The following is a 23,200-nucleotide window of genomic DNA, read 5'->3' as shown; positions in this document are numbered from 1 at the left end:
TATTTCTTGAAACATGAATTTCCTTTCTAGTACAACCATATCACCAAAAATCTAGAAAGGATAAGCTCGATAAGATGGAAAGTTGCAAATCAAAGATTTAAGCTTAGCTTTAAGCCCAATTACAAAGATTACAAAAGAAATACCAATATCATGTGAGAGAAGAGACTAGTTAGGCTGGAAAGGAGAGAGCCAAAAGAAGAAAAGATTATCATTCCCCCAATCTATATAAAATTCCCTAAAGCATTCTATGTGGCTCATTCAGAAGATGCAATGGATGTCCCTACCCAAGGCCTCACTATTATGGACATCAACACATTGGAGTGAGATGGTGGTGAAGTCAAAAGCTGCAATGAAATGGCAGAAGAGGAAGAATTGCTACCCCAATTGACTGTCTATACCATAGACAAAATGTCTAAAATGGCCTTTGTATGAAAGTTTGAAAATGGTGAAGATTTCAGAATTGGGTGACTCAATAAGCTCCTATAGTCTTTAAAAATTAAATGGCAATGTTTTGTGTTTTGCTTTATGTTTTCTATGTTTTTCTATGTTTTGTTGTTTTCATACCAAGTTGGCAATCTAAGCTCGAGATACCAACAAATTGGTTTTGTTGTGTTTGAGCCTTTCCTTTTATTAATGAGATCATACTTTTTTTTTCATATTTTCTTTTTATATGTCTTTCTTTTTGCAAACAAACATGCATTTACACCTTTTGCTTTCAGGAAATCTAAAAGTGGACCATCCACGAAATTACTAGCACATTACACTAAGAATAAACAACCAAATTTTGACGAGTATACAATTGCAATGGAAGAAAATAAATGGGAAAAAGATGTTGTGGAGAAATTCACTAGGTTAGTGGAATAATCAAAACAAATTCGAGATCTAGCAAGAGAAGAGCTAGAAATAGTCAACATCGATACAAGGGAGGATAAAATAGAGTTAAAGATAAGGATTCTAATCACCTCCAGTGAAAGAAAGGATTTGATCGCATTACTACAAGAGTATGTCAACGTATATGTCTAGTCTAGATACTGACATTATAGTGCATAAGATACTATTAAAAGAATGATGTACACTTGTAAAGCAAAATCCACGGAGGGCCTGTCCAAACATGGTACTCAAGGTAAAAGAAGAGATAACAAAGCAGTGGGACGCTGGGTTTCTAGTAGTTAGATACCAACAATGAGTGTCTAATATAGTAATGTATCCCAAAAAAAGGCGGAAAGATTAGATTTATGGACTATATGGATTTAAACAAAGTAAGCCTGAAGGATGACTTCTCATTGCCTTATATTGATATCCTAGTCAACAATGTTGCATAAAACTCGACATACTCCTTCATGGATGGTTTCTCTGGGTACAACTAGATCAAGATGGCTAAAAAAGATAAAGGGAAAATAACCTTTGTTACACTGTGGGAACCTTTTGCTATAAAATAATGTCATTGGGGTTGAAGAATGTTGGGGCCATTTATTAAAAGGTGATGATAACTTTATTCCATGACATGATGCATAAAGAGATTGAAGTATATCTGGATGATATAATTGCCAAATCTAAAGAGAAAGAAGATCATTGTTAGAATCTGAAAAAGTTGTTTAAAAGGTTAAGAGAGTATCAACTGAACCTAAACCCCGCAAAGTGCTCATTCGGAGTAAAATATATCACGGGTTTAACATGTTAACTTGAATCACTTTCTTATATTTTTTTTTAATCTCACCCTTTAACATTTGGCTGATTGGAATTTAGGCTTTATAATTTATTTTGATTTACTTTGTATAGGGTTATTATAGTTTTATAATCTAAGTCACAGATTTGACATGTTAACTCGAGTTGACTCAAGTTAATCTAAGATGTTGTTATCTTAATATTAAAAAAATATCATCTTGGAATTTTTTTAGTCAAACAATATTATTACCGGTTGTATGAGTTGCTTTTTGACTCGCAAAGTCAATCAGGTTACATCGAGTCAACTCTCACACAATTTAAATTTTTTCCTACTCGAAAAATATATTAGTAACATTTAAATATTTTTTTAACATTCAAGAAAAATTTGAACCGACCCGCAGCATGACACGAGACAATGTTCTAGTTAATTTCTAAAGCAAGAGATGAATGCATGGCATTATGAATGTGTTTTTCTACTATCATGGAAAAAAATAATTTTAATTGAGAATTGAAAATTTAATATATGAGCTTAATAAAATGAATTGAAGAATATATGAACCAATAAATTATAAAAATAATAATTGTTAACGCTATTTTTTAGACTAAAATGGAAAACTATATAAGTAATAATAGATAAATATATATCAAAATATTTTATCTTGTGTATGGGGGTGCTTTTTTATTTTTTATTTTTAAAATTTAACTATATGGTTATTAAAATGGTTTTTCATAAGTAAAGTAATGGTTTAAACTTTTTTAGAAAAATATAATTTTTTTGTTCTAGATTCTCCTTTTTCTTACTATGTTTTTTAATAAAAAAATATTTTTTGTTACCTAAGTGGTTTAATGTATTAAGTAATACTCTAAAAGGCATGGAAAAAACACTATAGCTTGCCCCACGCCTGTACTTATATATTATAATTATACTTATAATAATATAATAATAATAACATATACCAAAAGACTAGCTGTCTTTTTTTTCTTTTTTGTTTTTTTTGCTTTTTTTTTCATTTAATATTTTTTTAAAATTTAGTTTGTTAATGTTATATTTTTTTATTTAGTTATCATATTTTCATGACACAGATCCCGAGTTTGACGGGTTAATCTGTTATTTTTTTTTTTTACTTTTTTTCTTTTTAATTAATTTTTTTCATTTTAGTTTAGTTTGTTAATGTTAAATTTCTTTCTATTTAATTATCAGATTTTCATGACATGTATCTCGGACTTGACGAGTTAACCTGGTTTGATGGTTTAACCCAATTAACCCGTCAATTTTTTTTTTATTTAGTTATCAAACTTTCATGACGCGAATCCCAGGTTTGATGGGTTAACCTGAGTTGAAGGATTAACCCAGTTAATTCAATTTTTTTTTTCATTAGTTTTTTTTTCTTCCTGTTGGTTTTTTTTCTTTGTTTTTTTTTTCATTAATCTATTTAATTATCACACTTTTATGACACGACCTTGCAGCCAGACCCACATCCAAGGCTATTAGGTCTGATATTTAAACTTAGATTATGCAAGTTTAATGTTATTATTAATATTATAAATATTACTTTTGGGTCAGGCGTTGTAATCAAATTCAAGACTTTTGAATATAACTTTACAGAAAAACATAATATTTTTAGATCTTAATTTTTATTTTATTTTATTTATGTAAAAAAAATTAACTCGTGATATCACACGGGTTATATAACTAATAAAAGTAAAGACAATCAAAATAATATTCAAAATAAGAAGAAAAGGTATCAAAACCTTCCATCCCTTATTCATACTTTCGTTTTCTTTTTTCCTATAAAACATGTACTTTTTTTATTTCGTAAATTGGTTATTAATTTAACGTTCGGCACATAAGATAATTGGAAATGAAGAAGAGGGTTGAAAAGCATGCAATGCAAGGAAGAGTCATCCACCCTCAAGAGTCACCCAAAGAAAGAAGGACAATGAGGATATATACGTGGCTTGCAAAGAAGCTACCAACGCGTCACCCTATTTCCCAGTTATATATATATATATATATATATATATATATATATATATATATATATCCAGCTCGTGTCGTACACCCCCATTTCCTCCTCCTCCTCCTCCTTCATCTCCATATTTTACTTCACTCCCCTTAAAGCTGCGCTAAAGCCACGCTCTATAAAGAAATTACAACGTGAAGGTGACGGCGTTATAGGCATTGGCATTTTGAGCTATAAGAAAGAAAACAAAAATGGGTCAGGCATTTCGTCGAGCATCTGGAAGAATCAGAGCGCCACCCGACCCACCTCCAAGTAGGGTCACTGATCGGAGGCCGCCGGTGACCTCCACCGAAAAGGTGGAGATATCAAATACCACCACCACCACCAATCAGAACAGTCTTGGCTCTGGTTAGCTTATCAATTCATATTGCTGCTTCTTTTAAGAGATTTCTATGATAAGATATTGGTTCATTCCATGATAAAATAGCACAGATTGAGCTCTATGCTAGGATTTATAGCCTGAACCCTGAAGCAAAAATGCATAAGGACTTATGGGCTATCGAGATATCAAGGACCACCACCACTTATGTATTGGCATTCATTTTCTTGTAGTGTTTTAATTTATTGCTTTCTTCCCCTTTTGTATGTTTGATGCTATCGACTGCTTTGCTGTGTAAAGGCATGAAAGAAACTGTTGTAATAACAACAGGGAAATCAGTTTGTGATTTTGTAATTGAAATAACTTGCTAAGATTTGAGACTGAATTGGATACGTGATGCGAGTGGAGTGGAAACACTTGCAAGGTGGTGTCTTCTCGGTTCCTTCTTTCGGATTATTGATAATAATGGCTTGCTAAAGACTATTTGCTTGAACTATTCTGTCAATTTGATCGGATTCAGCACATACTGTAATTTATGCTTACTCGCATGATTCATATTTGCAGTATATGTTCTGTAAAAAATATATACAACTGACCTGTCATGTGATCTTTTCAATGGGTGCAAGCAGATTGTGATTCATTTATGTTCTTGGCCTTAGTTTGGTAGTGTAAATTGGTTGGCATTGATAATTGATCAACTTATCGGATTTTACAAAATGATCTATGTTTGTGTTCTGGATATAGTATTTGTAAGGTCTTCTGAACGTTCTTTTTTGTGAGACTACATGTTTGTGGAATGCTATTCTTAGGAATGGAACTTACCAACTTTGTATTTCTTCACCTTTTGCGATCTTTCCACTCCTCACTGAAGATGGTGCTCCAAGAATTAATCCTGACAATGTCCTTGAAGAACGAGATACACAGTATGATGCAATGCTAAGTCAAATGGTGGGTAGAATTAAATCGAAGCCTGGAGGGAAGCTCGAAACTGGTGAGGTGAGTTATTGGGATTCATTCGTGCTGTCTGTTTACTTTTTTTCACTTAACTCTTGATTAATATGTACTATCATTCAACTTTACTGCTATTTATTGATTATATAGATGTGCCAGAAACTTTGTCAAATCTCCTTGTTGCAATGTGCATTAACATGGTGCTGGATTGGCACTGATCAAAAGAATAGGAGGAGGAGAAGAAAAGTCTATTCATTTATGCTTTCCCTCGAGAAATCAGATAAAGACTTGCTTAATTTTAATGTCAGAGAGAATGCTTGTTTGAAATGAAAAAAAATGGTTTAGAGAAAAAATCTTTGAAGAAAATCATTAGGTGTGCTTCAATAAAGCCTCACGACTGAGAACACATTTGCTTCAATAAAGCCTCACGACTGAGAACACATTTGCATGTTTAACAAGTGATTCCACTCGTATTTAGACATCTATCACATTTTTTTGTTAAAATCTTGATTATTGCTCTGGTGAATGGTTATGCATTTAGTTGTCCGTTGTGATCCTCATGCAATGGTGTGAAATAGATTACTGTTATTGAGACTTGCTTGGATAAACAATTCAGAATTTCTCCTTGCATATCTGGCTGATATTCTTCTCAAAGCTCTGTGATAATCCACTTTGGGGATTGTAATGGTACATGCTTGTCACTTAAACACCTCTACTGTTTTCCTTCCCATTTCTTTTAGAATTGTCATATAACGTTATTGATTAGAGATAACTGGAACCTGAAAATTGTTTGCCACAGCATGTTTCTCTTACTTCAGATCATCTTTTGAAAATCCAGTTGGATTTCTTGACAGGCACCTGTAGTTGAAAGGTACAATAGGCCCATGCCAAAGCTGAGAAACACGAAACCTGATTCTGGCAGATATGAAGAAAGGGCTGTTGCTCCAGGAACTCTGAATGTGGCACAACTGCGCCACATCATTCTCATGTATCAAGGCAAGGCTGATGATCATGAAGGACCTATGAACATCCAGCAAATTGCTGAAAAGTTTCGACTTGAAGTTGCACAAGTCCAGAGGATCCTGCAGTTCCTATCACTGCCTACAGAGGATAACAACAAACAGAAAGGCCATCGGTGAAAGATTGCAGGTTTACCTGCTCTGCTGCACTACTGACAGGATATTCTATTGAATAAGAGTCGGTGCCGGGATTTCATGTCCATTATAGAGCAAAACAGCAAACATAACTATTTATTGACCGTTCTTGTGAACAAAGTTTTGTACAATAATATGTTTTGTCGAGTATTTCTGTCAGCAAATTTTGTTAGTAAATCTGATAATGACTTCCAATTGACACTATTTTTTGTTTGGATATAGAGTTGGGTTTTGCAAGGCGACATTTTTCATTCAATGATGTTGAGGCTTCTTTATGCAATGCTAGGTTAGGACCTTTGCCACTTCATGTGCAGCCGTTGGAAGTTGCCACCCCTGTAACATTAAGGAGAGGTTATTTGTACTTCTCCCTCTCGCTTCAAAGTAAAGTAGGATCCATGAATTTTCATGATAAATCTTTTGTTTTTATTAGTACAGCTTCTGATATACCTAATAATTTCTCAACATTAAGACATGAATTCCTGCACCTTCTTACATCCAATAGCCAAACAACCATTGTGATTCCCAAGATTTCATTGTTGAAATCCTGCTCCTGTGTTTAGGGCAAATGCGATTGTGTAACCATCAAGATACAATCATTTTGGATGCCAATACAACTAAACCAGCAACAAACAACAGCCTTTCCACCATGTATGAACAAGTTTTGAGATCTAATAACAGTCCGATGATTTCCAGTGATATTAAATAATTCTGAAGCCGCTACAAAAATTGACTGTGCACTCAAAATCTAATTTTACCGTCGTTTTACTCTACAGGCATAAATCCAGACTATAAGAATGACTAATCAGAATATCACCACCACCACCACCTTCATTGGGGTAGATTCAAGCAAAAAGAATGGGACGGCCTTAAAAAGAAACAGGAAAGAATATTATGTTAAATTCAAGTCGAAATCGACTCCAGCCAGTCCGATGTAAATTCATAAGCTAAAAATGTTACAGCACCAGCTGGTGCAGCCTTGACAGTTGATGGGACAATGCCTTTATAAAGACCAGCCCAGCCCTCCATCTGCAAAATTCGGCTAAGAGCATCAAACATGTTTTTGTAAGCATGATGCTCAACTCGAGCACCATACCTTGGGTGCCTCTGTAGTCCTTCGATCTGCAGCAGCCAAAAACAACAAATCAAATATCATGGACAGTGCCAGAAGACAAACAGATTGCATGAATACAACTTGTTAAAACTCAAAGTCTTTTGACTAGCAAATTGACTTGGAACAAAGAGAATCTTTTAGCAATCAGTATTAAAAATGCAGAATCTACCTGAAACCTTTTCTTGACCACATCAAGAGGATGACAGACAAGTTTGGCACAAGTGCCAGCTGCTAAACCACAGACAAAAAGCTGAAAGCTGGAAAGGCTATCATCTGTACTTATGAAGCTTGTGGTAGATGATCTATGATGGTTCCAACCCTACAATCAATCCTGTAAAATGTATTACTGTCCAAAACAACTTGGTATGTGTGTGTGGAACGCAGGATGAAAATTCCATCAAGTGCATGCAACACCTGTAACCTTTTCTCAAAATTGTCTTTTAAGGAAATACTTGTTCTCCAGAACAGGAAAAACATTGCAAGCTTAACCAATTGGCCAGCTGTAAGGAACTAAATTCAGATGTTTATGACCAGCCAATGAAATCTATGACAGAATAGATTGCCTATTGCCATTAAGCTAGCGGCTGCTTTGATAGAAATGACGAGGTGTCTCTCCAGTTTTAACATGGTAATGCTTTATTCAAGATAGATCAGTTTGCAAGATAGAAAATCATGCTTAACCAATTCTCTCAATCTCTTGTATATCTCCATCTATACCAGAATGGTGCATGGTGAATGGTGTTGGTTAAAATTTCAGTTTGTAATGGGTGGATAATGCAGAAGGACCAAATAAGCAATTCCTTTCAAATGTTTTACCAGCATACCATGTTGGCTTTTCAACCAAATGCTGATCCAGATCTTCCATTTCCAAAGAAAATTTAATATCCCTTTACAATCTTAGCATGGTCCAGTTCTTAGACATTTAACTACAAAAAAAGATTTGAATTCTTACCATGGTCCAGCGCTTAAATGTATCATAGGTGCCAAACTGAAGGCCAGCATAAGGAACAATCTCAACCAGTGTTGGAGATAATCCAGCATATAATCCTCTGAAGCCTCGTGTTCTGGTAATATCAACAAATGCTGACCTCATTGTTGGATACACCTAAATTAGGCACTAATCAGTCAAGCAGTGACATGTAATATTATCATTTTAAGGTGTCTTCAGCAAATAGTGTTTTAAGACAAATGAACTGAATAGGGTGATGTCAGTTACATAGATACTCCTTTATGGAGTCATCTTATTCCAGTATCGCTGATAGTTTCACTAATCAAAATCATAACTGGGAAAATTCAAGAGAGCCACATTTGTCTCTTATAGAGCATAAGAACGACACACATAATCATGTTCTATACCTTAGGTTCACCCTGTGATGCTAATATGGTTCTTAGAAGATCAAATGGGTATGATCCAACTGTAGCTGTGCACCCTGCTAATGCTCCGCTGATGTAGGAGAGGTAAGGACTCAACTGGATATGATCCTCTGCATCATAGTAAGCAATCAGACCATAACAAATAAAAGAGACATTTAGGGTATGTAAGCAGGACAGAGATTAAACATGACATCATCACCTCCAGTGCCATATCTTTTTAGGATATATTTCAAATAACATAGAAACAATGGCATTCACTACCAGTAGGTATAAAATATGATAAATTGACAGTTAGAATCTGGACCATATGACTCTAAGCATATAGTAGAGCATAATACAAGGAGAAGATATCCAGCAAAATTGTGGCAAACCTGTCAGCATCACATAAATTCATCCTAATGTATTGAACAATTTTGAATCGGTTTTATGCTAGTCTACATGTTGAAGAAAACAAAATAAAATGTGAGGTCATTTTTTATGTATATATGTCTATTGAATCCATTCACCGGTCAAAATACATTTTCAGTTTGATCACAGCTAAACCATGTACTAGAACATGCATTTCCAGAATAAAATTACAGACGATATTAGTCTGTTATAATTATACCTGTCTTAGAAGAACCAGCAGCAAATGTTTTTAATTTGTGCAACACCGCAAATTGTATGGCGGTGTATGGCATAACCATGAGTAAAGCTGGAACATTGCCACGCCAAAAGCCCTACAGCAAGCAACTGTCTTGGATAAAAGCAGAAAATGGTATATAACCTTCATAAAATTAGATTTTAAAAATATATAGAAGGAACTCCCAAGAACAGTATTTGGACTTCATGAAAATTCAACCAAACACAATGGCATGAAGTGAATGAACTGTGGTATGTTATATCTGCCGTCAAGATGCATGTTTCACTTACCTTCACTACCTGAAGAACATGAGCTCAGACCCCTCTTGTTACCAAAAAGAAAAAAGAAAGAAATTGCATTCTCAAAAACAAGCAGAACATTGTTGATGGAAGAACTAAAACTCAATATTAACATAGAAAATTCCTTTCTTCAAAGGATTATAGAAAAAATATCCAGATGGTGTTTAGAAATGCCAAAAAAAAAAGGTCGACATTTGAAATTCATTCCGTCATTTTACTGAAACTAAACCATAAAGTTGGTAAAACAGGACTAAACCACCTGGGTTCAGCAGCCCTGCTTCTGTAAAGTTCAAATCATAGGCTTAGATTTCTTGATACCCATCTACAACAAGCATCATTAAATCAACTACTGTGTACCAGCTTTGAATTACACTATGCAATTTAAATCATCCATCGACAAATAATAAACAGAAAGAGAGCATCGTACGGGTAAACCTTCCTCTCTAAATATATCCTTTGTAGCTTGCAACATTCCTGTGTACTTTGACGTTGCAGTCATATTCCTGCGAACCAAATCCCATGAATATGTTGGCTCCAGTTGAACCTGTCATCAAATACACAACCCAATATTTTTCTCAGCATCACAACTTAATACTTTTGACTCGAAACACAACCATGCATTTGAAAGACAAACACACCATAACTAACACCAGTGTATAAAATAAATTGCAGCTGTCCAATCTCTTCCCTCTTTTTTTACTGCACAATAGCATGAGCTCTTTTTCATCTAAAGATCAATGTTCCCCATTTCCCGGCCTCCCCCGTGAACTCCAAATTCTTATTCAAGTTGAATGTTAATTCCATTCACATGGACACCAGAACTTCACAGATATACTCTATCGAAAAACTTGGCAATAGAAATCAACATTGACAATTTATTCATATAAACCATCACATCACATTACATTGAAAAGGATAGATAACATATAGATTCATGAACAATTTATCAAGCCTATTAAAACCCATCATTGCAGAACAATAAAAATTCAAACTTTATAATTCAACCATTAAAAAAATCAAAACTTTACAGAAAAGAAACAAGGAAAGAAAGACCTGGAATCTGATTTTGATGACATCAAGAGGAGATGTAACGGTACGCGAAATACCACCAGCAATAGCACCGGCAGTTGCATCTATTAACGCCCTTTTTAGCTGCCCTGGTGCTTCTGTTGCAGCCTCCTCCCCCTTCCCCTCCATTCTCATTATTACTAATGCCAAAACCAAACCAAACGAAACGCCCCCTTTCCTGTTCTCAAGCTATATCAACAATTATCTAAACCAAAAACATATAAATAAATAAACACCAGCAAGTTTAAAACACTAGAGAAAAGAAAGAAAGAACTGAAAATGGTCCGTAGATTTAGTTAGGTTTTTCACAAGAATTTCTTCATAAACAGATACCTACATACCTGGAAAGAGTAAGCGAGGGAAGGCAAAGGCAAAGGCAAAGGCAAGGCAGCCATTCCTTGTTTTTTCTTTTTCTTTTTCTTTTTTGGGTTTAGTTTAGTGGTAAACGCCGCCTTATTAGATTTTTTAGCGGCGACGTGTGAGAGAGAGACTGAGAGAGAGAGAGGTTTGGGGTTGTATGCTGTTGTTATGTTAGAGGAGAGGCAGAGAGAATTAGGAGGCTGATGTCCTAAAAATTTAATTGGTTTAATAAAAAAACCTGAGTTAATATAGTAATTTAAGTTTAAATTGATCAAAATCCAATTAGCTATTAACTTATATTTTAATTATTTTTTTAAAAAAATAGACCAATCCTCTCAACATTTAACTTTAATCTATAGTTTGAAAATCCAGTCTTGTAAGTTGATCCGAAATCCAACTGATTTAATGCTAGAATGGGGTCAGATTTATAAAAAAATAAAGATAGTTAAAAATTCAATTGACTCAGCTAAAAATTATATTGTAATTTATTAATTATTTTTTAATTTTTATTAAAATAATATTGTTTTACTTTGTTAAACAAATTAAAATTGACTCGGATAGCTAAGTGACTGGTTTAAAAACACTGTTTTGACCTTGCGAATTTATCTAGCAATGCCATTAATTATTTTAAAATCTTAAAGATACTCACGTACGGCTAAATGGATGCATTTAAGTTTATTTTTATTAAAATTCGTGAGAAAATTGTTTGTCACGAGTTCGCATAGTATTATCGGAAGATATTGATTTCGTGAACACATTAAACTAGGGGTGTTCACGGTTCGGTTCGATTCGGTTTAAACTTAAAAAATCAACCGAACCGAATTACAGTATTGTTGCAAAAAATAAACCGAACCGGACCGAAAACCGGTTCAAACCGAACCGGACCGGTTCGGTTAAATTCGGTTTTTTAAGGAAATAACTGGGAAACCTAATCCCATGGGTTTTTTTGGTTTTTGATTTAAAATTGGCTTACGGTTTGGGAAGATTTAGCATGGCTAAGCTTTAAAATTGGCTTACGGTTTCAGCTTTTAAAATAAATGTTAAGCTAATTCACATGGCTAAGTTTTAATATGAATTTACTAACTTTCAATATAAATGAAAATTAGGACATGAATTAAGACAGTAATTAAAATCCTACAGAGATGCAAACTTTTAATATACTTCTTAAAGTGCTAAATCAATGCAATATGCAAAATACATGGTCAAATTTTAAAACCTCAAATTAAAAGTCTGTTCGCACTAGAAAAATACAAGCAAATACATTAACAACCAACAATAAATTAAAACCTAAACATCCAGCATAATTTGAACTTTGAAGAAAAAATTCCAGCAACACCAGCATCCAAAAATTCCAGCAACACTAGCACCAACACCCAGAAATTCCAGAAATTCCAGCAACACCAGCACCAACATCCAAAAATTTATCATCGGTCAAAAAATCAGTTAACTTCCAAATCCAAAATCATTCAACAGCACAAAAACAGAAATCTAATCTAGAATGAATGAATAATTAATACAACAAGTTAATTGCTAAGCATCAAACACATTAATAGTTAACATTACAGAATGAAAGTACTAGGAATATAAGGGGAAAAAACCTAAAAGCCAATTTCCTTTTCGTTTTTCTTTTCTAAACCTTATACTGTTCTTTCCACTTTCCAAATAAATAAGGTGGTCATCAAATTCCCCCAGAAAATATTCATAATATGCTAAGATTTTCAAGGAATAACCATAGAAAGTGGTTACGATTTTCAAATATTACTAGAATTTGTGTAAATTAATGTGAAATCTGCACTCTTGTTATGCAGTACTGAGATTGATCGTGGCTAGAAGGCTTAACAAAGCAAAATATCAACAGATTCAAAACAATCAAAATAAACCGATACATATTAAAGTTAACAGCACTTAACAAAGCAATCAAGAACTCAATATCAACAGATTCAACAAAAATCAACAGAAAGAAGAAAAGGGCCGGGGAAAGAGGGGCAAACCTGAAGAAATATGTAAAAACCCTAGCCGCAAAAGGATAGAAAAAGAAGAAGTAGAGGTCAGAGATCTCGAATGGAACAAATGTTACAATACAACTTACAAGCACACGAAACCCAGAATTAATACATGGATAAACATTAAACTTTACCTCTTTGACTCTTTCTGCTGCAAGTGAAGAGAGACGCCGAGGGGTTTTGTTCGAGTTTTTTTTCGACTTCGAGTATACTAGATGAGTAGATCAATGCAGAGATGAGGGTTATTTACTTGTTGATCGGCTAGAGAAGAGAAATATACAAGGGGCAAGAGGCAGAGATGAAGAAAATTGAAAGGGAAAGTAGGAAGGAGAGAAGACTTTGGTCTGGTGTGGGCGGCGGCTTAGAAGTAAAGTGTAATGTGATTTAGGTTTAGGTTTACTGTGCTATTTATACCAGGTTGTTTTTAAATGTATTTTATGGGTGACCGGTTCGGTTCACCGGTTTTGGTGGTAAAACCAAAACCGAACCGAACCGGAAAGATTTCTGGTTTTAGTAATCGGTTTAATCGGTTTAACATCTCGGTTCGGTTTTCTCGGTTAATTTATCATCGGTTTTCTCGGTTTTTTCGGTTATTCGGTTTTTTTGAACACCCCTACATTAAACCATGTGATAGAACATATTTTTATTCAAAGAAAAAAATCAGTTCTAAAAGCTTATAGAAAGACCATTGAACAAAGCAAAAGGATATTTTGAGAAAAATATTTGGATTGGATGCTTACATATTTCAAATTTTCAATTGCTAATTACCTTGAAATAGAAATCAATTCCACAATTATGTTTATTATTTTAAATGTCTTGTTTATTAATAAATTCTAATAATTTATAAATACATGATTGTTTTTGTATTCTCTCTTAATTGAAAGAAAAAAAAAAACTGAGTCGAACAAAATACCCAATCAAATTTTAATATGAATCTCATGATCACGCAACTCTCAAGCTACATTAATAAAATTTTAAAAAGCAAAAATTTAAGTTTGATAAAAAAAAATTGACTTTAACTAAAAGCTCATCTTTGTTATATGATTTTAATGCTAATTTTCTTGAATTTATTATTTTTTTTCACTATTTTAAGAATTCATTCAATTTAAAAAATCAGATGCATGGATCTATTGCATTAAATATATAATGGATCCTCTACCATAATAACGAAGAAAAATAAATACATAATCCACCAAAAGCTATGAAAACATCTTTGTTTATTTATTTTTTCTTGTCTTTTTTTCTTCAAAATAAATACAAAGAAATAATTAATAAAATATTACCAATTATTCTTTATACAACATAAAATATGTGGCAAGAAAATTTAATAATACATGGTCTTATAAAGAATTTATGACAACATACATAAAGAGAATCAATTAACTGAGGGCCTAACTGCTGTGGTCAACTGCAATTTCAATCCTTGCGAACGTCCCGGGTTTGACCCTCTATGTGTACCTTGTCACCCCCGCGGTGCCTTACTTGCTCATTGAACTTGCAGGATGTTCAGTGGGCCCCGGAGATGAGTTGTGGTGTGCGCAAGCTGGCCCGAACACCTCGGGTTATAAAAAAAAAAATAAAAATTAACTGTCGGTCACTTTGCTCCACAAGGAAGGTGGACTAGTCCAGCCCTAGACTTTGGGAGGAGGTATTTTTCACTAGACAACACCCATTTGTCTTTGCCAGGGGTCATTTTATATAATTTGTAGTTTTTCTCTCTCTCTTTTTTTTTTTAAAAAAAATTAAAAATTTTCAAAACAAAAACATAAATATTTTAAGTTCTTATTTCAAAATAAATTAATAATAATAAAAAACAATCATTGTAACTCGTAGTTTATTAAACTCGGCCTAACCCAACAAATCAACCCGGTGATTAATTGAACTAAGACTTAAGTCGAGTTTCACGTCTAACAAGGTAAGAGTTAACCTAGCCAAATTTTAATGTGAATCTCGTGATCACACGACCTCCAAGCGAGATTAATATAATCTTGAAAAGCAAAAATTCAAGTTTGATAAAAAATATGACACGGAGATGACTTGAATCAAAGTATTAATACTATTACGGTTAATAGTGTAAAACCAGATAGTATATACAATAGCGCTAAAACCTAAATTTACTTATTTAATATTTTCTTTGATTGTAACAAATTTGATCAACCTAACAAATCAATGTCAACCTTATTAACCAAGTTCAAATCCAAATAAAATTTAATTTGATTTTTTTATATAAAAAATCTAAAATAATATCATTTTTAATTCAAATTAACTTGGCTAACTTATTACTCAAATTTTAAATTATCTTTGTTTAATCTCACAAGTTTGATTTTTTTTTTTATAATTCTCCACAAAAGTTTGATTATAGTTTTAATTTTGCCCCTTCATCCATTTTTATCCATTCCATCATGACATAGTCTAACAAAATACATATTATATTATATTATATTAACATTGATAGATGTTGATATCACATGAATGAGTAGATTATCGAATTCCTAAATTAAAGTATTCCTCAGATTGGATGTCCTTTCCATTTACCGGGAAAATATTTTGAGAATGCCGACACCTTCTCTTGTCTTTTCATCTATCATCTTTATAATATATTTTGTATCCCTAAAAGTTAAACAATAAACAAACCATAATTTTCTTATCCTTCTTCAAATTTGTATTGTAGAATTTTAATGTCAGCTGTGCAATCAATACAGTACATGGATAACTATATATAGGTGGCTACAACGTGCCCATTCAATTTTATTTTTTTTAACATAAAAAAAATTAAAATATGAGTTACCAACTATTAACTTAAATAACACACGATGCAATATATAAATTTTATGAATACAATTAAACAACAATTAATATAAAAAAGTAACTTTGAAGTAAAATCCTAAATCAATACATGTTAATTTGAACCAACCTACTACCTGCTATATAAAATCAGGATAAAAAAAATATATTTTAAAAAAACTTAACAAAGAAGATTGAAGTTTAATAAATAAAAAAACATGAAAAAACCCAAGTTAATGTGAATTAACTTGACTAATCCGTGCTCATGGTTGACTATACATAAAGAAAAGCAAAAAATCACAAAGCTCTGAGCAATAATTTCATTTCATATAATAAAATTAAAAAAAGAAAGAGAAAAAGTCAATTTCATATAAAAAAACATTGAGAAAACAAAGAGTTAACTAGAGTTAACTTAACTAATTCACTATCTAGGATATAAGATCAATGTCATAACCTGATTTTCAACCTATTTTCTCACTTTTTTTTAAATAAAAAAACATCAAAAATAAAAAAATATATATAAAAATATTTTTGATATAATTGTGTTGTTTTGACATTTTCAATGTCTTCTAAAAAGAATTAAAAATTTTTAAAATTACTTTCAACATGTTCGATTTTTAATGCATTCATTTTAAAATCATTAATTGATTTTATTGTGTTGATGTTGATGTTTTGTTTTTTTTTTAAATATTAAAATACAAAAATAATAAAAAATATTTGGTTAAGAAAACAAAAATACAAAAGAAGAAAAATAAAGTACCACTAATATTTTAGTTGCTCGGAGACGAAGCAATTAAAATAAAACAGTTTTATTTAAAAAATGAAACAATTTTAGGAGAGCATGAAAAAAAAAGAAAAAAGTTAAAGGCTTCCTCAACCACTTTTAGTTTTTATTTTCTTAAAAGTTAATCGTGGTTTACTGTCACTCCCCTAAGTTCCGGTTTAATAACAACGTTGACTTGTCTCAACTGAAAACCTTCTAGATGAATAAAGTAAAGACCAAGTCACTTTTCAGTTCACAACAAGCGCCTTCGAAATTTCGAAGTCCCGGCAGATAAAAATTCATGGGATTGGCCAAAAAATATATAAGAAAAACTAAAATCAATGTGCATGACGACTATAAAAAAAACAACCTCTGATGATCAAAAGGAATATCCTTCTTCATAGAGGATTTACTCATCAAAGAATCTGACAAAGTCATTAACCATGGTCAATAATTCATTAGATCAAATTTCTATCTATATCAAACCATGGTTACTCATTAGTCATAACCCGCAAGCCACGAGAGGCGACTACATTGGCCCTGTTTTGCACGTATAACTTGCATACAAACCCACCAGCGGAGGTCTCCGAGTCACTTACAAATTGCAGCAGAAACTCACCAAACTCCATCTCTCTCTCTGTCTGTCGAAATGGGTGAAAGAACCTTAGAGATCAATGTCATCTCTGCAAGGGGTCTCAAAGACGTCAATTATATCTCAAAAATGGATGTCTATGCTGTTGTTTCAATCTCTGGTGGTGATGACTCGAAACAAAAGCCAAAGCAAAAGACCAAAACCCCAGTAGATAGAGCTGGTGGCAAAAATCCCACTTGGAACTTCCCTATAAAATTCACTATCCCTCAAGCCCCGCTTGCAGAAAGCCGTCTAAATGTTGTTTTCAATCTTAAATGTGAGCGTGCTCTAGGAGATAAAGATGTTGGTGAAGTCAACGTGCCAGTAAAGGAGCTTTTGGATTCAGCTGGCGATGGTAAATCCATGAAATTTGTTAGTTATCAGGTAAGGAAACCATCAGGGAAACCTAAAGGTGAGGTTAGCTTTTCTTTCAAGTTTAGTGGGATTGAGAAGGTAGTGGTGCCTGAAGTATCAACAGCAGCAGCAGCGAAGGCTACTAATTCTAGTAGTCAACCTGTCACTGCATATGCTGCTGTGCCTGTTGTTGGACCTAGTTCTGTTCCTTATGCTGGACCTGGCTCATATCCACCGCCTCCACCTGGACATGAATATCCACCGCCTCCACCTGGGTATGGATATCCACCTCCACCGCCATATGGCGGATACGCGCCGCCTCCTCAACCGGGTTATGGTTACCCACCACCACCTGGATATGGATATCAACCTGCTCAAGGGGGATATGGGTATCCACCTGTTCAAGGGGGATATGGGTACCCACCACAAGTGCAAGGGCAGCAGCCACAAAAGAATAAATTTGGAATGGGCTTAGGGGCTGGATTGCTAGGAGGAGCTATTGGTGGGCTTTTGATCGGAGATATGGTGTCTGATGCTGGATTTGATGATGGTGGCGGTTTTGATTTTTGATTTTTTTTTTATATATATATTTTTTTCGGACGTGTGCTCATGGGATGGTAGTGGTTGGTGTGGCAGTGGTAGCTTTTGACTTATCAGATCGTTGATGTTTTTCATCTTGTGAAGGTTGTGGTTTTGTTGGGCCAAGAACACTGGTATATATGATATTATATATCACTTCACTCATTATGATTTAGGCTTTTGAGTTGTATGTTTGGCATCATCCTCTACTCTATATATAATGTATGTAATAATCTACAAAGTTATACATTACAGTTCCTGCTGAGTGATTTCATGTTCTTTATTTTCCATTCCCAAAAGTCTCCATTTTGAGTTAAAACAATACTGAAGCACATAGAAGCATAGTTGTTAAATCTTTATTGATGGGTTGGCTTGGAAATCTGGGATATGGAGCTTGATTTATACCAAGTTTTTAGATGAATTGTACTTGATATTAATTTAGTGAAATGGTTGACCAGTCAAATCCAATCTGATGGATGCACAAGTCATGTTGATCGGTTATCTTACTAATCCAAGTCTGTCCCGAGTGAGGTTTGAAATTCCAAAAGCTTGAATAAGAGAGAATAAAAAAGAAAGCGCCAGTCTTGATCTTTTGTTGTTTCTAGCCTTGTCTGCTTGAGACAGGCTGATGGGGGAGCATGTTCAATCTCCAGGCATGTTTTGAAAAATTCCTTGTGAAGATGATGAAAAGTACTTGGAAATTAAGTTCTTGCATGTCCCTTTTCCACGGGAAACTGTTTCTTTGACGAAAGGAATTGATGTGAAATTTTGAATATTGGATAGATGAGATACCGTCAGAGAAATGACCAAATCGCTAAAAGAAACGTTAGCACAACTTTTCTACCAGGGCTTGAATCAGTCTGAATAGAAATGTCTCGGCGGCCGGAGATGGAAGCACCTGCCACAGTAGAAATGTCTCGCCGGACGGAGATGGAAGCACCTGCCACAGTAGAGACTGATACATACTCTCAACTACATGAGCAAGCACAGAACGAGTCATGCCATGCTCTCTCCAGAACCAAGAAAATAAAATAACTGTGTCAAAACATGTTTACAAAAAGGATTGATGGTCTGTTCAAAATGACCCAAAAAACTGTCGGATCAATTGGCTGCAGGTGGTCATTTTTCCAAAGATATCTTTTGCAGCAGAAGCAACACTACTAAAAAAAAAATGTAGTAATTAGTATTACTCCGTTGCAAATAATACTAAAATCCATTGCTAAAACAATTTAGCAATGGAATCAACAACGGCACAAATCGAATGCAGATTTGTCATTACTGATTTTTTAGCAACGAATTTATTTGTTGATGATTTGCAGCAATGGAAAATCTGTTGCTCATTTTAGCAACGGATAAATCCGTTGCTAGTTTTGTGAATCAGCAAAGGATTCTTCGTTGCTGATTCACAATCACCAACGGAGAATCCGTTGGTGATTATATTATTTTTTATTTATTTATTTATTAAAATGACTTTTAATTTATTTATTTAATTATTTATGGATATTTTAAAAGTTGTAGAATATATGTAACTAACATAAATTAATATTAAAAACAATTCTATCATTAATAAAAAATGAAATAAAATAAAAATAATATTCATATTATAAAAATTTAGTTAAACTTGCATTAATACAAATAAGTTCAAATACAATAATAATAATAAAAAAAAAAACAAAAGATACAATCATGGTGCTGGTTGCGAAGACGAACCATGATATTGTGGATCGACACAAGATTGATCAGGATATAAAGGTCGAGGTGTAGGTCGAAAAATTGGTTGAGATGTGAGACCCATAGGTGTCATTATCTGAGGAGCCATATGTGACGGTATTGATGGAGTCAAAGGTGGTGGCATATCTTGATCAATATTTGATGTCCCACCATGGTATTCAAGATTGTTCACAAGATATTCTTTCATGGAATCCATCTGCCGTTTCATTTCAAGAATAAAATCATCCTTTTTCTTTATCTCCTCTTCTTTATCCTTTATCTCCTTTTGCAATGCTCGATACGATGAACTGGGATATGATGACTCCACCGAGTAGGAATGTGATGAAGAGCTTGTACTAACTATAGATTTTGGCATACAAGGTGCACCATATATCCTACCCTTTGTAACTCCTCCTAAAGCCACACACCAAGCTGCTCCATCAAATGAAGGATGGTTTTCCTGATCAGTTCCTTACTTTGAAATCATCTTCATTTTATAATTTTTCTACAAATAAAATACATGCAACAATAAATTAATTTGAATGTTAAATAATACTTAAGTTATATTAAGAAATAATCAAATAAAAATACACATAACCACTTTTTTAGACTTGTTGTCGACGAAGCTACCAGAATGCTTATTACTTTGATGTAAAGCTGAAAAGACATCATCCCATGGAGGTTCTTTTCCACCAGCTTCCTCTTACTTTCAAGATTAATAAATATTATAAAAGATAAATATACAAATTTTAATTTATTATCTTAAGCATATATAAAAAAAAATCCTTACCATATTAGCTCGATATGATGCAAATGACACTGTTCCTTCAGAATGAGTGCTTATTTTGCCATCTGTTTTGGTTAATCGATTCCTCCTAGCATATTCAGACCTCCTTTGAAATTCAGGGGTGGACCAAACATCTTTGATCATTTGATTCCAGTCATCATTGTTTATCCAGGCAGGACCTTTATCAAGGCAATTTATAATATTTGTAGTGTTTTCTTTTGACATGGCTTTCTTGCAAGCTCGTGTCAATTGTTGATTCAAAGTTATCCTAGTCTTATCTTCCCAAATATTACGAACAATCGACTCATCTTCCTCAGGAAAGGAATATTTTTTCTATCAAATAATATATCTACCAAGTAAAAAGAGTGCACAAAATTTCAAATTATATAAATAATTAATCTATTGTGTTATATTGTTCAGAATTTGCAAGATGATGTAATAACTAAAGAAATTAAATGATATTAAACAGTAAACAAGAAATAAGAACAAATTATAACACAAATCAGTTATAGCTATTCGGTTGATAATTTTCATAATGCTACATTAAAGTGATCAAAATTGAAAAGAATATTATGGCAATTAGTGTTGGTTCTTACCTTAAACTCTTTAAAGAGTTCATCCCTGCACATTGAATCTACTTTTTCCCAAGAGTGCCATGCTCCCTTAAAATTGGACCTCAAAATATCTCCGATTGCATGTCCACACGATGTGTTATTGAACCTGAAAATATATAATAACAAACTTATATTATACAAATAATTACACAATAATAAGTAATTTTTTTCATACCTGAAAATATAACCTTAATAAGTTAGTTATTAAAAGTTTGAACTTACTCTGTTGTTTCATATAAACAAAGCTCTTTTTTTCTTGTTATTAGATCTATTGGCGTGTCAAAACCCTTCCTTTTAACACTTTGATCATAATTGTATGGAGAAGATGTTGAACTGTGATATGATGGAACACCATCTTGATCCTCATCACATACACCTCTCTCATTACTACCGTCTCCCTCATCTTCATTTCTAATGTTCACATCATCATCATTACCATCAACTCTCCCATAACTCCCATATAAATTATGTCCTCCATGAACAAGTTGGTTATCTTGAGAGAAACCTCCTTGAGTTTGAAGCAAATCTTGAAAACGAAAGCCCTCAAAATATTAATATGCATCAACCCTCCCATAATCATGTTGAGGAGGATGTGTACTCCTTAAAGTAGGTATATAATACTCATTTGTGTTCTGATACATAGGTTGATGAAATGTGGATCCTTCGTTATTATGTCTTGATGTAGTTTGAAATGATTTGGATGAAGTGGACTTGTCACTCCTTGATGTGGACCTGTCACTCCTAGAATCTAATATGGATCCTCGTCGAGGCATGCTAAAAACCAGAAAAAATATATACATTATCATATGAATATATACAACATAACAATGAATTAGCTCATAGTTAAACTATCAGGAACAAAAAATTCACAGATATTTTCCCAAGACTGCCTAACTAGAATGAAAACAAACTGTTAAATCTTATTTTTTTCCCAATTCATTACAAACAATATCCAGTTTATGATGTTCAAAATCAGTATGGATTGTCCACTTAATAGCCATCACTCCGAAAAATATTATACTTCAAATAAAATAATTATTGTAACAAAACCAAATATATAAATAACATCAAGACAATTTCATTAAGCATTCCTTGTAATGACAAAAATCAGCCATGGAGTTTAAATTGTCAAAAGCCAATTAACACAAACAATAATAAAAATAAAAATCTAAATAATTAATTAAGCAGAAATCAAAATTTATGAGTATGCTTACCTTAATGTTTGGTCCTATAAATCGAAACATTTAGTATGAAGAACCCTTTCTTTCACACTTTAGCATCTATAAGCAAGAAAACGAATCACAAAATAAAATATAACATCAGAATCACAATTTAAAGATTGATACCTGAAAGGTTAGAAATGGTTTCAAGGTCAATGAAAATGATTTATGTAGTGTGATGCATAACACACACTTGAATAAAATAATAAAAAAAAACATTGAAAGCCTAAATATTGTCAAATAATATGAAATCATCCATACATATAATAAAGATAATTCATTACATATACTACGAAATATAATTAACTTTTGCTACTCATTAATATCATCACTCCTAACCATCACCACCATAACAATCATCATCATCATCATCTTCTTCTTCACTATCACCATCATCACCATCATCTTCTTCTTCATCTTTGTTTCCCCAATTTATGTCAAGTTGAATCAATTCATGTTGCCCTATTTCTTCATAATAAGATGATTCAACAAGTATATTTGGATCATCAAGTGTTTGAGCAGGAAGGACACGACATGGTTGAGAAATCTCATCTGATTGATCAACATCAAATGATCTCACATTGTTGGCATCTTCAATAAATTCACCAATGTCAACATTATAACGACTTCTAGCAGTTGTCTTAATAACCGTCCACCATTCAGATGATTTATTACCAGGTGGATATGTATAGTAGACTTGTTGACATTGTTGTGCTAACACAAAATTTTCATTTCCGTATAGTCGAGATGTATGCTTGATTTCAACCAAACCATTCGAAGGATGCACTCTAATCCCTCGTTTTGTATC

The 23,200-nt window shown here is 33.2% G+C and overlaps 3 protein-coding genes and 1 long non-coding RNA gene across 5 annotated transcripts; 2 read left to right on the top strand and 2 right to left on the bottom strand.

The window, feature by feature from the left end:
• The first annotated feature begins 3,698 nt into the window (after positions 1 to 3,698).
• On the top strand, positions 3,699 to 6,332 carry LOC118039441 (uncharacterized). Its single transcript, XM_035046138.2, has 3 exons — positions 3,699 to 4,037; positions 4,880 to 5,004; positions 5,814 to 6,332. The coding sequence occupies exons 1-3, from the start codon at positions 3,881 to 3,883 to the stop codon at positions 6,096 to 6,098; spliced, it is 567 nt and encodes a 188-aa protein (XP_034902029.1). The 5' UTR covers positions 3,699 to 3,880; the 3' UTR covers positions 6,099 to 6,332.
• A 396-nt stretch (positions 6,333 to 6,728) lies between these two features.
• On the bottom strand, positions 6,729 to 11,134 carry LOC118039440 (mitochondrial thiamine diphosphate carrier 2). 2 transcript variants are annotated; one of them, XM_035046136.2, is made up of 8 exons: positions 10,925 to 11,134; positions 10,573 to 10,792; positions 9,947 to 10,063; positions 9,206 to 9,317; positions 8,581 to 8,708; positions 8,177 to 8,329; positions 7,394 to 7,543; positions 6,729 to 7,232 (listed from the first exon to the last, which is right to left on the bottom strand). In XM_035046136.2, the coding sequence occupies exons 2-8, from the start codon at positions 10,720 to 10,722 to the stop codon at positions 7,014 to 7,016; spliced, it is 1,029 nt and encodes a 342-aa protein (XP_034902027.1). In that variant the 5' UTR covers positions 10,723 to 10,792; positions 10,925 to 11,134; the 3' UTR covers positions 6,729 to 7,013. The 2 variants fall into 2 exon arrangements, with proteins under 2 accessions (XP_034902027.1, XP_034902028.1); XM_035046137.2 differs by having other exon boundaries at positions 10,929 to 11,134.
• A 1,012-nt stretch (positions 11,135 to 12,146) lies between these two features.
• Positions 12,147 to 13,508, bottom strand: LOC118039448 (uncharacterized). The gene is made up of 2 exons (XR_004685922.2): positions 12,939 to 13,508; positions 12,147 to 12,257 (listed from the first exon to the last, which is right to left on the bottom strand). It is a non-coding gene; the product is annotated as an uncharacterized lncRNA (long non-coding RNA).
• Positions 13,509 to 17,020: 3,512 nt separating this feature from the next.
• LOC118039462 (protein SRC2) lies at positions 17,021 to 18,340 on the top strand. Its single transcript, XM_035046166.2, has one exon. It carries the CDS (start codon positions 17,147 to 17,149, stop codon positions 18,050 to 18,052), a length of 906 nt encoding a protein of 301 aa, XP_034902057.1. The 5' UTR covers positions 17,021 to 17,146; the 3' UTR covers positions 18,053 to 18,340.
• Positions 18,341 to 23,200: the final 4,860 nt, after the last annotated feature.

Source organism: Populus alba, chromosome 8, assembly GCF_005239225.2.
Source record: "Populus alba chromosome 8, ASM523922v2, whole genome shotgun sequence".
In the NCBI taxonomy this organism is placed as follows: Eukaryota; Viridiplantae; Streptophyta; class Magnoliopsida; order Malpighiales; family Salicaceae; genus Populus; species Populus alba.
The sequence above is the reverse complement of the archived record's forward strand: the minus strand, read 5'-3'. Positions and strand labels throughout refer to the sequence as shown.

Coding starts and splice junctions, on each gene's coding strand:
- LOC118039441 (XM_035046138.2), top strand. CDS start 3,881: ATGGGTCAGGCATTTCGTCGAGCATCTGGAAGAATCAGAGCGCCACCC. Junction 4,038..4,879: donor TCAGAACAGTCTTGGCTCTG/GTTAGCTTATCA, acceptor TCCTCACTGAAG/ATGGTGCTCCAAGAATTAAT. Junction 5,005..5,813: donor GGAAGCTCGAAACTGGTGAG/GTGAGTTATTGG, acceptor ATTTCTTGACAG/GCACCTGTAGTTGAAAGGTA.
- LOC118039440 (XM_035046136.2), bottom strand. CDS start 10,722: ATGAGAATGGAGGGGAAGGGGGAGGAGGCTGCAACAGAAGCACCAGGG. Junction 10,064..10,572: donor TCATCAAAATCAGATTCCAG/GTCTTTCTTTCC, acceptor ATTTGATGACAG/GTTCAACTGGAGCCAACATA. Junction 7,544..8,176: donor CATTTAAGCGCTGGACCATG/GTAAGAATTCAA, acceptor GATTGATTGTAG/GGTTGGAACCATCATAGATC.
- LOC118039462 (XM_035046166.2), top strand. CDS start 17,147: ATGGGTGAAAGAACCTTAGAGATCAATGTCATCTCTGCAAGGGGTCTC.